Raw genomic sequence first — 13,704 nt, forward strand, 5'->3', positions numbered from 1 at the left:
TGTATAATATATACTGGATTTCAAGTACTTCACATGGAAAAAGTGCTGTAAAACTATTCGTTAATCTTTACTATTACCTGATGATATAATACATTAGGTTAAGTAAAATACATTAAAATTAATTTCACATGCTTCTTTTGTGTCATAAATGTGGTTACAAGAAAATTTTAAATTATATATATGCCTTACATTTTTTTGTTTTTTGAGATAGAATCTTGCTATGTAGAAGTGACTGACAGAGAACTTTCTATGCAACTCAGACTGATCTCAAATTAACAATAATCCTCCTGCCTTAACCTCCCAAAGACTGGGATTACTTGTTAGCTCGAGCAATACAGTAATACACAGGAGTTGTGGGGGGTGGGGAGAGTGTTGATTTGTTTGGCTTATTCAGTTACTTTCCCAACGATAATTTAAACAGCATAAGGAGAACTGAAGTCAACTCCTTGTTCATCCCACTGATACATGCAAAACATCTAAAACACAGCCCTACAAGGGCTGATTTAAAACATACAGTCAGGACTCAGCAAGTCGTCTGAAGTACAGGCTACTTTTTATGACAGGAGAGTAAGGCCATTATCATTATCTAATAAAAAGGATGGGTGGAGAAAATACCTCTTAAAATATGTGTCCTATTAATGGTGGAGGGAAAGTAATAAAGAGGAATCTGGTAAATGCCTGCTCCAAGCCCAAGTCATTACATATTGTACTCACACCCTTACCATACCCATTTAACAGAGTAACAAAGCTGAGGTTCAAGGGTAAGCTAAGTAACAGCCCAAGTTGTGCAGCTACAAGTGACAGCGACAGGCTGCAAACCCAGGTCCTTCTATGTGAAAAAACAGCAGTTCTGTTTCACTGGAAGATACATACACGAAAAGCGGGCGTTTAAGTGCATACACAATATGCACTACTAATTAAATTCATTCCCTTCAGCACCCTTCACATTGACTTCATTCCTATCTTCCAGTTCAAGAACACTGTCTTTCTTAAAGGTAGTAACTAGATAAGATATTTGATGCTGTGGGGATTAATACTTTAATGCACTAGTTTTCTTTAAAGTCTCCTAATTACAATTGTAAAGCAAAAGTTTATACTAAATATTATGGCTAGAACTCCTCAAATTTTATTTTCTTAAAAAAATAGAGCCCCTATAGTTAATGATCACAATAATACATGAAGGAAACTTGGCCATCAACAACAAAAGTACTAATGAAATATCAAAGAACTCTGTTACAAGCAGTATTTTAAACACAGATTTTATCTTTGAGTGATAATAAAGCTGTTATTTTTTTTTCCACATGCACATGATTCAGGCTGCAGACATGGCTCAGAGGTTAAGAGCACCTGCTGCTTTTGTACTGAGTTTAGTTCCCAGTACTCACCTCAGGGGCAATTCACAATCACGTGTAACTCCAGCCCCAGGGGAACTATCTACTGGCCTCCGTGGTTACTGTACTCACTAAAACAAACCCACCACATACACACACACACACATTTTTTTTTTAAAAATCATAAAGAGTCGCCATTGACCGGGTTCACTGCCTATCCCTGCTACTTGCAGTTGAAATGAAACACACACCTTAGAGGAGAAATTAGGGACAGTCAGACTCAAAAAAGTATCCACTTTCTCAGAATCGTAACAAGGACAGCATATCGCTAAGAAACTAGTCTGATCTAGGTTTCCTGACTTTATAAAATGTAGCCAACTTAATCTTGGGCTTCTAAGTCAGAACAAAGGCTTAAATTCTTTAGCACAGAAAAGGTTCCAAAGTATCAAGTGCTTTAAAATACTGTTCAATCCACCTTTATCAAAAATGCCCTCCAGCATGAGTTAATCAGATGCTAAGGAGCCAACACAAAGCACTTGTGTGCCTGGGCATTTCACTACAAGAAGGAGAAAGTTCAACTTACCAAGAACACCACATTTTGCTTTCCAGAGTTCAGAAACTAATCCTTCCAACAATAGCTGATTTACATTCACCATAAACTCAACACATGAAGTGGAATCTCCAGGAATCTGAGATAGTAAGCAACTTCATTTGGTAAAATCTGGTGGGGTTTTTTTTTGGGGGGGGTAGTTTTTGTGGTGGTGGTAATCATAGTTTTAAGTTTTAGATTTCTGTTGGTTCATTGGTTGGCTGGTTGACTGGCCTGTCTCCCACCCAGAGATAGTTTACATAATATAAATAGAAATAATTAGCAACTCTTAATCTCATTAACAAGATGCTTAAAATTCTCACCTACAAAGTGAATTCTTTAAGCTCTATTTTCTCAAGTGACAGATGCTCTAAAACTGGGTTTTAAATTTTATTATTATTGTTGCTGTTGTGGAAGTACACGTCAAATACATATGCACATGTCAAATACATGTGGAAGAACATGTCTTTTCCTTGGCCCCAAAATACAGACAAGTCTGTCCATAGACCAGCAAAGACATTTCTAGCTTGAACAAAAGTTAAGACAGACAGAACTAGAACCACGTAATACATAGTCTAGCCAAGCTACACATCACCCATCACCGGCAGCAGGAAACCTTGTGGACACTTCACACCCACAGGGGTGAGCTTTCAAGTCTTTACAGGTCAATTCCAGGTCCACTAACCCTGCAGGCCATAAAAAGGGAAGGCGGCGGGGAGTCATGGTTGTCATTCTGGTTATAAAGGAGAAGCAGCCTCCCTAAGCCCAAGAAAGCCTGGGTTTCTCTGAGCAAAGCCCCCTTCACACCAAGAACTCTATCAGCCCGACTCTCCCTAGCCCCCAAAAAAATTAAATTTAAAAGGGAGGACAGGAGAGAAGAAATGACATCTAAAACTGTCCTGGGATCACTTGGAATCAGTCTATCTGAGATCTCACACCCAAATATAATAATAACATTTTAAAAGGAGACTGGGTGAGAGAGATGGCAGTTCAGCTAAGTCTGTGATGGGACGGACCACTTGAGGTCTTGGTCTAGCCCAAGTTGTCAAAATTTTAAATTTTAAAAATGGGAAGGGGAAATTGCAGAGGTGTGTATGTGTGTGTGTTCTTGCCCGCTCCATTTGTGCTGGGTTTATTTCCTGGAGAGGACAGGGTATAGTTACCTCTGTGCCTGGCCTCCAGGTTACCCGAGGCTAGGCGCCCAAATGAGAATCCTGGCTAAGTTTACACTTGGGGCGACAGGGCAGCGCCCAGGGCTAGCCTACCGCCTTCAGGAACAATGCCTCAAGTGTCCCGATCTGGGCTAGCAGGGGTCCTGTGCGCACCATCGCCAGCCCCCTGCATCACTCGGACCTGAGAGCCCGCCAGGCCCACGCCACGGGTGGGACCCGATCCTCCGGCAGGTGGCCCTGACCACACAGCCCACGCCCCGCGCCTCACCCAGCAGCGCCCGCAGGTGCTTCAGGCGGGTCAGCACGTCCTTCTTGGGGTCCAGCACCTTCTGCGTGGACTTCTTCACATCCCCGTGGCTCCTTCGGGAGAACATCCCGCCGCGGGAATCCCGGGCCCCGCCGGCGGGGCAGGAGGCGCCTGCGCCGCACGAGTCACTGCATAGGGTCGCGGCGGGCGCGTGTCGCTCCGGCCACTAGCCGCCCCCCTCCCGGCCGCCGCGCCGGCTCTGCTTCAGCGGAGGCTCCAGGAAGGAGGGGCGGGCCGAACGGCCAGGGGCGGGGCAGGAAGGCGGCGTCGACGCGAAAGCCTCGGCCCCGCCCCACGGGAGCCTCCGGCCCGCCCCTCCGGCCTGACGCACGCTCGCATCCCAATCTCTCCACACAAGCGCCCGGCGCTGAGACCGCGCGGGGACGCGCGCCCAGTTCCGAGTTTGCGCTCTGACTTCCAATCAGATTGCGGTGTCTTCCACACGGCTACGAGCGCGAGGTCCCGCCCTTCTGTGGGCCGCAAGTGCTCCCGGGAAATGTAGTCCCCAGAAGACCAGGCGGTGCGACCTCTTTTCCAGAGTCCTGGAGGTGCTAGACCCTGCCCTTCAAAGCCTCCGACTCCCTTCCCTCTACTGTATCGCCTGCTCACCCACCTCATTTCCTCTATCCTTCTCTCTCTCCTCTCTCTCAAAACAAGACAAAAACAGTAAGAAAAAGTTGTAGGACTTAGAAAATTTGAACTATTTCTAGGTTCCTGGATTCACAGTAAGAAAGAACACAAAGTCCTTGTGGCCATACCAAAATTGGATCTCTCATTTCACACTAAAGTAAATGGCTTTGGCAGCAGAAAAGGGTGCTCTGGAGCCCAGTGAGGAGTCCAGCCAGTCCCCAAGGCACCTGGAACTCAACCTCAAGCGCGAGGTCTGGAGGTCAGTCTTGCCTCTTGCTTTGTGGAAAGTGCATGCTCCTGTGTTGTGCAAGGTCATGTAGCAGTCCACTGACAGAGCCAGAAATAGAACCTGAGGGACTTGACTCTGGAACCAAGATGCTTTTTAATGCCAGATGTCTGTCCCATGAAGTGAGACTTCAAGGCAGAAGATGCTCAAAAGGTTTCTTACATGAGAACTGACTTTAGAATTATTAGCACCTGAATCCCCCAAGGTTTGACATTTTATTTTTATTAGCAAGTATTTAAGGTGGCAGCTTAGTCACATGCTTTCCATCCAAATAGGGACAACTCAAGTGCCTTTTTCTCTAGTTGAGGGAAGGGCCAGGAATTTACACGTCCTTGTATTTAGCTCTGTATTTGATCTCTATAGGCACTCAGTAAACACATAAAATAAAATGATAAAGCAGCCCTACACATTTCAACTCAGCATGCAAAAACATCTCAGTTCTTGTAAGTTCTATTTTTAAAGTTATCAAAATAGCATGACTACAACTAAGACATACCCAAAGAAATATTATTCAGATGGAAAAAAAAAAAAAAAGCCTACTGACAAAACCAACAGCATAAACCTCACAGGCCCAGAGATTGAATCTCCATGCTAAGGATGATGGCAGAGCTGTGGCACCTCCTGCATCCCCAGATGACATCATAAATCAAGGTCACAGCCTTCCCAAAACTGTTATAAAGGAGAGAAGTGATGTTATCTTTTAAGTCAAGTCAAGAGTGTTACCATCAGTTTATCCTGTGCTCAATTGCAGATAATGAAACAGGTGTTCACTGCTCCATTCCTTTGAGCAAGGACACCTTTTCTTATACTGACTGAAAAAATAAAATGCATTTATCTCACAGAATTCAATTTTTCTCTTGCAATGTGAGCTCTCCTTATCATCAAACATCTACTGAGAATCTGTGATGTAAAAGCATAATCCTAAAGCCAGGGAATATAAGATGTATAAGAAGCAGCTCCCTGACTGCCAGAACTTCCAATCCAACTGAGAAGGAGAAACTAGACAAATGTATGTATTTCTGTATGCTAAATATATGGCTCTGTTACAAACTTGGTAGATAATAGTCAGGAATCTATGCATATAAGTTCATGTCATCTATCTTACTTACTAAGAACATAAAACTGCAACCCCTTTTTTTCCTTTGGAATTTTCATTGAAAAATCATTGCTTTGCTGGTCTTCCCTCTTCACTGTTATGTCATTATTCTTACACAATCCTAATCAAGTGCTCCCATTCTCTCTATTGGAGATATGCCTTAAACTATGCTTAGAATTCTCAATGAATTTCCTGTTTTTGCCCTTTAACCCTGAAATGACATAGGACTCTATGGTCTTCTCAGTAGTATCAACAGATTGTTTGGTTTTATGTCAAGGATTCCATATTCTTTTTTTCTTTCTTTTTATTTATTCTATGTGTCTTTTATATCACATATCTTGATCCCTTTCATATCCTCATCCCTTCTCATCTTCCCTCCACTCCTACATCACTCCCCCCGCCCCAAATAAAACAAAATTTAAGAGAAAAAGGGAAAAATTTTAAATTTCATCATGGAAACTGTAATGTGATGCAGTGAGTCACGCAGTAAACCCCTTTGTCCATGTGTCTTTACTTTCAAGTGTTCATTGGAAAGAGTCATTGGTCTGGTATGAGGCCTCAGGTTTCTGCTACACTATCAATGCTGGGCCCTCACTAGGGCTCTCCTTGGTTATCCTGTTTTTGCCCTGTGTTGTGGAGATCCTGCAGGTTTGGGTCTTTGGGTCATGTCCCTTCACGTGCTCCAGCAGGTCATAGATGGGATGGATATTGGAGCAGGCCAAGTCATAACCCTGGTTGTGGGCCTGAGCAGCTGCCGGTTGGTCAGCCTGACAGTTGTCCCCTGTCCTCACCACCAGGGTGAGCTCTCCCTCGTTGCCCCTACGAATTCATCTCTTGCAGTAATGAGTTAGGGGTGGGGAAAGTTCTGCTTTCATGCCCTTGGGGTTGGCTCTCCCATACCTACAACAGGGCCACCTCTATTGTGCTGCCCTGGCAAGGCACAGGGGCCACTTTCTTGAGTGCGGCAGCTAGTGAGGTGTAGGGACAGTTCTCCTGCTCTTGTGACCCCAGGGCCAGTTCCTCCACCTGTCTCAGGCATTGATGAGGGTAGCAGGGTGGGTGGTGCCACGTATCAGATGAGTAATGGGGACAGCTCTCCCTTGCTCACATCAGAGCTGGGTCACCCTCACCTCAACACTAGACAGCTCTGCCCTAGGCAAGGGGCGGGGCCTGCTTTCCTGCTTTCACAGGGGAAGGGGTAGCTCTCTCATCTATTACAGGCAGTAAGGGGTGAGAGGTAAGGAGAGGCATCTCTCCCCACACACACACATTGCTGCATAACAGATGAGTAGTGGGGACAGGTTTCCCTGGCTTGTAACTGGCTGGCTTACCCACAACTCCGCCAACAGGGTTGACTCTTTTGTGCAGCCCTGATGAGGTACAGGACCTGCCCTCCCAAGTGTTGCAGCTGGTAGGGACAGGGAAAGTTCTCCCATTCTTATGACCACAGGGCCAGCTCTTCCTTCTGCCTCAGGTGTTGATGGGCGGGGGAGGGCATTTCTCTTATCTCCAGTCCATGCCACCATATGGCAGATGAACCCCCCTCTTTTTTTTTTATGAATCACATATTGGCGTTTTGATGCTTGTCTACCTACAAGTATGTTGCTAATGACAATTCCCATTTTGTTGTTGGTCTCTCGAAAAAATCCTCTTGTTGGACTGCAAACCCTTTAAAACTTGGGGCTGGAGAAATGCCTCAGAGGTTAGGAGTATTGGCTGCTCTACCAGAGAACCCAGGTTCAATTCCCAGCACCCACACGGTGGCTCACAACCATCTGTACCTCTAGTCCCAGGGATTTGATGTCCTCTTCTGGCTTCTGAGGACATTGCATGCACATAGTGCACAGATATACATGCAGGCAAAACACCCACACACATAAAATAAAAATAATAAGTAAATAAATAACTCAGGGGGGCAGAGAGTTGGCTCAGTAGTAAAGAGCACTTGCTGTTCTTCCAGAGGATCCAAGTTCTGTTCTCAGCACCCATGTGAGTGATTCAAAAATCACCTGAAACTACAGCTCCTGGGCATCTGACATTCTCTTCTGACCTCTGCAGGCACTAGCACTTACGTAGCAAAGACTCACACAGACACAAAATATAAGTTTAAAAAATTAAATCTAAAGAAAACTAAGCTTGTAACTTGAAATACAAAGTAAAGCTACTCTGAAATAACATTTAAAAAAAAAAAAAAAGATTGTGGATGTTACCAGTAGTTAGAGGTGCTGTCTGCATTGGGTGTTTCTAGGCTCTTGGCCTCTTACTCAAAAATGAAATAAAAGTCCACACAAATTCCAAAGTAGCAAGGGAACTTTATTGAAAGTAAAGAAATAGAAAAAGATAAGAATGTATGGTAGAGGAGCAGGCAGCATGGGTGAAATACTCTGGGGTCCCAATTACTGCATCCTTTTATGGGGTTCAAGAGAAGGAGTAATTTAGTTACTAAAGGGTACTTGCTGTGGGATGGTCTTTCTGAACGCTGTGAATATGTGTTGCTACTATTGGTTAATAAAGAAGCTGTTCTGGCCTATGGTAAGGCAGGATAAGAGCCAAGTGGGAAATTAAGGGAGATACAGGGAGAAGAGGGCAGAGCAAGGGAAGATGCCATCCAGCTGCCCAAGGAACAAGATGCCAGCAGACTGGTAACGCCATGGTCATGTGGCAATACATAGATTAATAGAAATGGGTTAATTTAAGATGAAAGAGCTAGCTAGCAAGAAGCCTGAGCCATAGACCAAACAGTTTGTAATTGATATAAGCCTCTCTGTGTTTATTTAGATCCAAGCAGCTGTGGGACACAGGAAAACTTCCAGCTACAGGTTTCTATCTTGGGTAACAGATATGAATTATGTAAGTTTTGCTTTATAATACATCTTATTTTAGTCATATGCATGCCCAATTATGCATAGGCATAAGATGGTAAATAGAAAAGCCATTTGAACACTCAGTTTTGTCATATTGAGCATGTATCCCAAACTTGTGTGGGCTGGATCAGTCTTTCCATTCTGGTTGAATTGAACTTCAGTCTAAGTTTGTTGGTCATTAAAGAGAGGAGAAATGTATTCCATTGTCCAGAGAGGGGTGTGCATGCAGCTAAATGCAGGTGGGAGGATCCTCGGTTACTAGCAGGTTGCTAGGTGCATTGTTAGAAGTGAAGTGTGTGTGCACTGTACGTGGAGGTAACAGTCTCAGACTGCCAAACGCATTGTTATTAGAACAGTACTGTGTGCAAAACCTAAACCAATTAAAGTCCAACACTGCTAAACTAATTTCTGTGTTTGCCTGCTTTAGGGATGTAGCTCAGAACAGCGCTTGCCTAACATGCATAATATTCTGCATTTTATCTCTAGAACCTCAAAGTGAACAAGGCATCACATGTCTATAATCCACCCTCCTATAGGGAAGTAAAGGCAAAAAAAAAATTAGAAGTTCAAGGTCATCTTCAGCTACAAAGAAAATTTGGGGTCAGCCTGGGCTAGGGACTTTGAGAAAAAGAAAGACAGACAGACAGACACCTATAAGGCACCTACAAGATGACAGTGCTATAGACAAAAATGTAGCTGGCAGGATATATGTATAATTGTACAAATCATACAAGGGAAAGTCGACAAAATTATATACTTGTTTGTTGCTCCAGAAATTCATCTAAGAGTATACTCTGGAGATCTGTCTCCTCCAATGTGAAAATGAATGTGAAAGATTAATTTTCCTAGCACTTTTCTAGTAACCAGTATAGTAGGTAGAACAGTATATCTTACCCTCCATAGAATTCCTCTATGTTCTAATCCCCAGAAACTATGGTTGAAACTTTATTTGGAGGAAAAGTTCTTTAAACACATAATTAATTCTAAAATCTTGAGAAAAGATCATCATAGATTCTCTGGATGGGTCTTAAATCCATTGACAAATGTCCTTGTAAAAGACAGACAGAACAGGGACAGTGAAATGGCTCAGTAGGTAAAGGTAAAGGTAAAGGTGCTTTCTATCCCAAGATGCAAGCTGGAGGACCTGAGTTCTGTTCCTGGAGCCCACACAAAGGTGGGAAGAAAGAACCAAGTCCACAAAGTTGTCCAACCTCACATGTGTGCTGTGGCACACACACACACAAATGAATAAAATAAAAATTAAGATTAAAAAAACTGAGACGGAAAAGAGAAAATCAGGAGAGACCCCAGCAAAGTAGAGGTTAAAATTAATGCAGCCACAAGCCTAAACCATCAGAAGCCAGAAAAGACAAGGCAAGGTTCTCCCTGAGGCTTCCCAGGGTTGCCTGAGCCTGCTTAACACTGTGTTTGAATTGACACATCTAAGTTCTAGAATTTTAAGAAGATAAATCTCTGTTGTTTTACCACCAAATGTGAAGACTTTGGTAGCCGCTACAGAAAATTAGTTCTTCCATATGCTGGAGAGAACTTATGTGATTGTGTAACAGGATGTGATTAGACAGGGCACATCCATATACTTCTGACAGTGGCTGATTGTAATCCGTGTACACCCACATGATGTGTGTGATGGAATACAAGATAGTTGCAAAATCAAAGGCAAAATTTCTCATGTACTGATCTGAATAAATCTCCCAGATATATTAAACATAAAAGCAATAAACAGAATGTGGATATATATATATATGTATATATATACGTATATACACATATATATTTTTTTTTGCAGAAGGAACATTGGAAGAATGTCAAACCAAATCAATGATGTAGGTGCCTACTTAGGTAGGATGGAAGGTGATGGGGATTGATAAAGCAGGGTCCTTGCCAAGTACATATGCTGTGTTGTTTCATTTTGAACAATCAAAATGCTTTACATGTTTGAAATCAAAAAAGCAAAAGTCTAAAGCCCCAAGTGAAGCTCTGTGGCTTCATAACAGCCACCCTGACATTGAGTTGTATAAAGTGTGGACAAGAGTGTGTAGGCATGGCTCCCTCAATCTACCTGTGTGATGTTCTAATTTGTGAGTTCATTATAATCAATGATTTTTACTTCAAAGAAAAGTTTAAAATGGAACAAAAAATCAGAAAAATAAAATACCAGCAAACATAGCCAACCATGTGTGTGATTGGTATCACACTATAAAGAGAGTACAATTTTTCCAAGGGACTTTTGAAAACAGAGTTGACGCTATATCTCCATAGAGGAATATAGCCTCACAGCAAAAGATCTGCAAAGAAATATAATAAAGACCTAGTATTTTTACTGTAACAAAAAGGAGACACCCTACAATTCCAAATTTAATAATTAAATAAAATTGTAAATATTAGCCAAACATGGTGACACATGCCTTTTATCCCAGTACTTGGAAGGCTGAGACAAACAGATCTCTGTGAGTTCAAGGCCAATTTGGTCTATATAAGAGAGTTCCAGGCCAGTCAGTGCTATGCAGTGAGACTCTTGTCTGAAAGCTAAAAACTGTATAATGTTAACAATATAAAATCATGACATAAAATTTCACAGGTGGCCAGGCAGTGGTGGTGCATGCCTTTAATCTCAGCACTCAGGAGGCAGAGGCATGTGGATCTCTGTGAGTTCACATCCAGTCTGGTCAACAGAGCGAGTTTCAGGACAGCCAGATCTACACGGAGAAACCCTACCTAAAAAAAAAAAAAAAAAAATCACAGGTAAAATGTATTCTTTTCTGTACAGACATGTAGTTGTTTTAGAAATATTTGTAAAGTCACTTGCTTTTCTCACATCTAATTAAGATGGAACTTTGGTCAGTAGTTTGTCAATCATGTGCTCATGTGTTTGTGTGTGTGTGTGTGTATGTTTCTAGATTCTCAGTTTTATTTCGCGCGCGCGCGCGTGTGTGTGTGTGTGTGTGTGTGTGTGTGTGTGTGTGTGTGTGTGTGTGTTTCTAGATTCTCAGTTTTATTTCATTGACTCAGGTGTGTAAACCCAAACATGGCTCCTCTGGCTTGAGTACTGGAGCTGGATTGTAAGTCTTGATCTTCCTGGTTGACATCATTGTGACTAAGTTGTTGTATGATATTTTGTTTGTATTCTGACAAATAAAGCTTGCCTGGAGATCAGAGGGCGGAGCTATCCACTAGTTAATCATAGAAATCAGGCACTGGTGGCACACACCTTTAATCCCAGCACTTGGGAGGAGGAAGCAGGAAGATCAGGAGTTCGAGGCCACCCTGGGCTACACGATACTGAACAAGTCTAAAAGAGAAACAGCCAAATTTACAGGTGGCCGGGCAGTGATGGTGCACACCTTTAATCCCCGCACACCTTCAATTCCCGCACTAGGGAGGTGGAGACAGGAATACAAGGCAGGTGGAAACAGGATCTTGTGTCATTCAGTCTAAAGATTCGTAGAGACAGGACCTCCTTTCAATCTGAGATTTCATAGAGGTAACAAGTCTCTAGTGGCTGCTGTTCTGCTTCTCTGATCTTCCAGCTTTCACCCTCAATATCTGACTCTGGGTTTTTAATTATTAAGACTAATTAGGATCATGCCTCACTAGGTCCTTTCTCATTCCATGTAAACTCTAGAACTGATGTCTCTGTTTCTAAAAAAGAAGAGTCCTTCTACCATTTCCAAGTTCTTCTAATCTCTGGAAGTGTCTAGAAGCAATGACCCCCAGTGATAGTGAGCACACCTAGCATCCAGAGTGTTCCTTCCAAGTGTCATTTTTACCTTTAGAGAAATGGCAGGTTCTAGATCAGGTGCAAGGAAACTATGTAACAAATTTAAGATGGGAGACAGAAACCAATGAGAAAGTTGAAAACCAGGAGCCAGCTTGAAGGGGACCCTAAGACCAAATGTGACCATTTAACCAGCTTGAAAAAGTAAATCTTTCCCAACTGAAGGACTCTTCGATTAATGAAAACTTAGAAAATAAAATTCTAGGATAACTTTGAGTTTATCATCAAAAACAATAATGGATTATAACTTTGTATTTATTGGCTTATTTATTCATCTATTTATTTATTCTAAAGCAAGGTCTCCTGTAGTTCAGACCAGCCTCAAACTTCTAACTTTCTTGTCTTCACTTCCCGAGTGCTAGCAATACAGGCATGTACCAACATCCCCAGTTTGACTAATTATAAGACTTTAAATGGGGCTGGAGAGATGGCTCAGTGGTTAAGAGCACTGGGTTGTTCTTTCAGAGGTCCTGAGTTCAATTCCCAGCAACCACATGGTGCCTCATAACCATCTGCAATGAGATCTGGAGCACTCTTCTGGTCTGCAGGTGAACATTCAGACAGATGCTGTATACATAATAAATAAATAAATCTTTTAAAAAAATAAGACTTTAAATCAATACAAATCCAGGAATCCATACCAATTCTGAAAATAACATATTGTCCATTCACTAGATCAGTGTTTCTAGCAGAGTATATTTATTTGGTTTTTTTCAAGCAGACTACACACACACACACACACACACACACACACACACACACACACACAAAGTGGCCAAAACCCTTTATCAGTTAGCAAATGGGAGAAGTCACGTGAACTAAGTGACTCTCAAGATCCTAACCAAGGAAAATTGCCAGAAAAACAATCTTGCAATTGATTTTCAGAAAGGCATTAAGCATGGCAAAGTAGGCCCAACAAATAAACAGAAACACTCATCAAACTCTGATACTGCCTGGTGCTGTTTATTATTGTAATTTATTCATATAAACTTAAACCAAAAAGAAGAGCTATTGAGCACTACTATGGGTAAATTGTGATTATCAAAAAAAGAAAAAAAAGAAAAAAGAAAAGAAAAAAATGTGATTATCATAATGTAACTTCCCAATCATTTCTATTGAATCAAAAAATTGGTCTTTCAAGGGCCTTGTGAACATTGAAGCTTATATAATCACCATGTTAACTATTTCTCAAACAATTCTACAATTCAAAGTTGCCAGGTTTGTTTCCATCACAGATCCAGGGTCGCCATTCATCAATACCCATCAAATGATTGGGTTTGTTCATTACCTATTCACCATCATCTCCAGCACACTGTGGAGCATGTTCAGTATGATTTTTTCACTTCTCTAAAATATTATGTGCCTGTCTTAGTTACTCTTCTATTATTGTGATAAAACATCACATCGTGACCAAGGCAACTTGTAGAAGGAAGTGTTTATTTGGGATTTACAGTTCCAGAGAGATAGGAAGTCTATGACCACCATGGTTGGGTGAATAGCAGCAGGCAGGCAGGCAGGCATGGCACGGAAGCAGCTCCTGAGAGCTCACATCCTGATCCACAAACAGGAAGCAGGGAGAGAGCACACACCTTCTCCTAAAAGGCCACAACTCCTAATCATTACCAAACAGATA

At 42.2% G+C, this 13,704-nt stretch overlaps 1 protein-coding gene across 2 annotated transcripts in view; it reads right to left on the minus strand.

Annotated features, from left to right (window-relative positions):
• The window catches only part of Ralgapa2 (Ral GTPase activating protein catalytic subunit alpha 2), a 275,792-nt gene extending 272,191 nt beyond the window's left edge, over positions 1–3,601 (minus strand). For both annotated transcript variants that reach the window (XM_059261570.1, XM_059261569.1), the window contains exon 1: positions 3,361–3,601. In XM_059261570.1, coding sequence (XP_059117553.1) covers positions 3,361–3,466 — 106 coding nt within the window. In that variant the 5' untranslated portion in view covers positions 3,467–3,601. The remainder of the gene's footprint in view (positions 1–3,360) is intronic.
• Positions 3,602–13,704: the final 10,103 nt, after the last annotated feature.

Source organism: Peromyscus eremicus, chromosome 4 (genome assembly GCF_949786415.1).
Source record: "Peromyscus eremicus chromosome 4, PerEre_H2_v1, whole genome shotgun sequence".
Lineage (NCBI taxonomy): Eukaryota > Metazoa > Chordata > Mammalia > Rodentia > Cricetidae > Peromyscus > Peromyscus eremicus.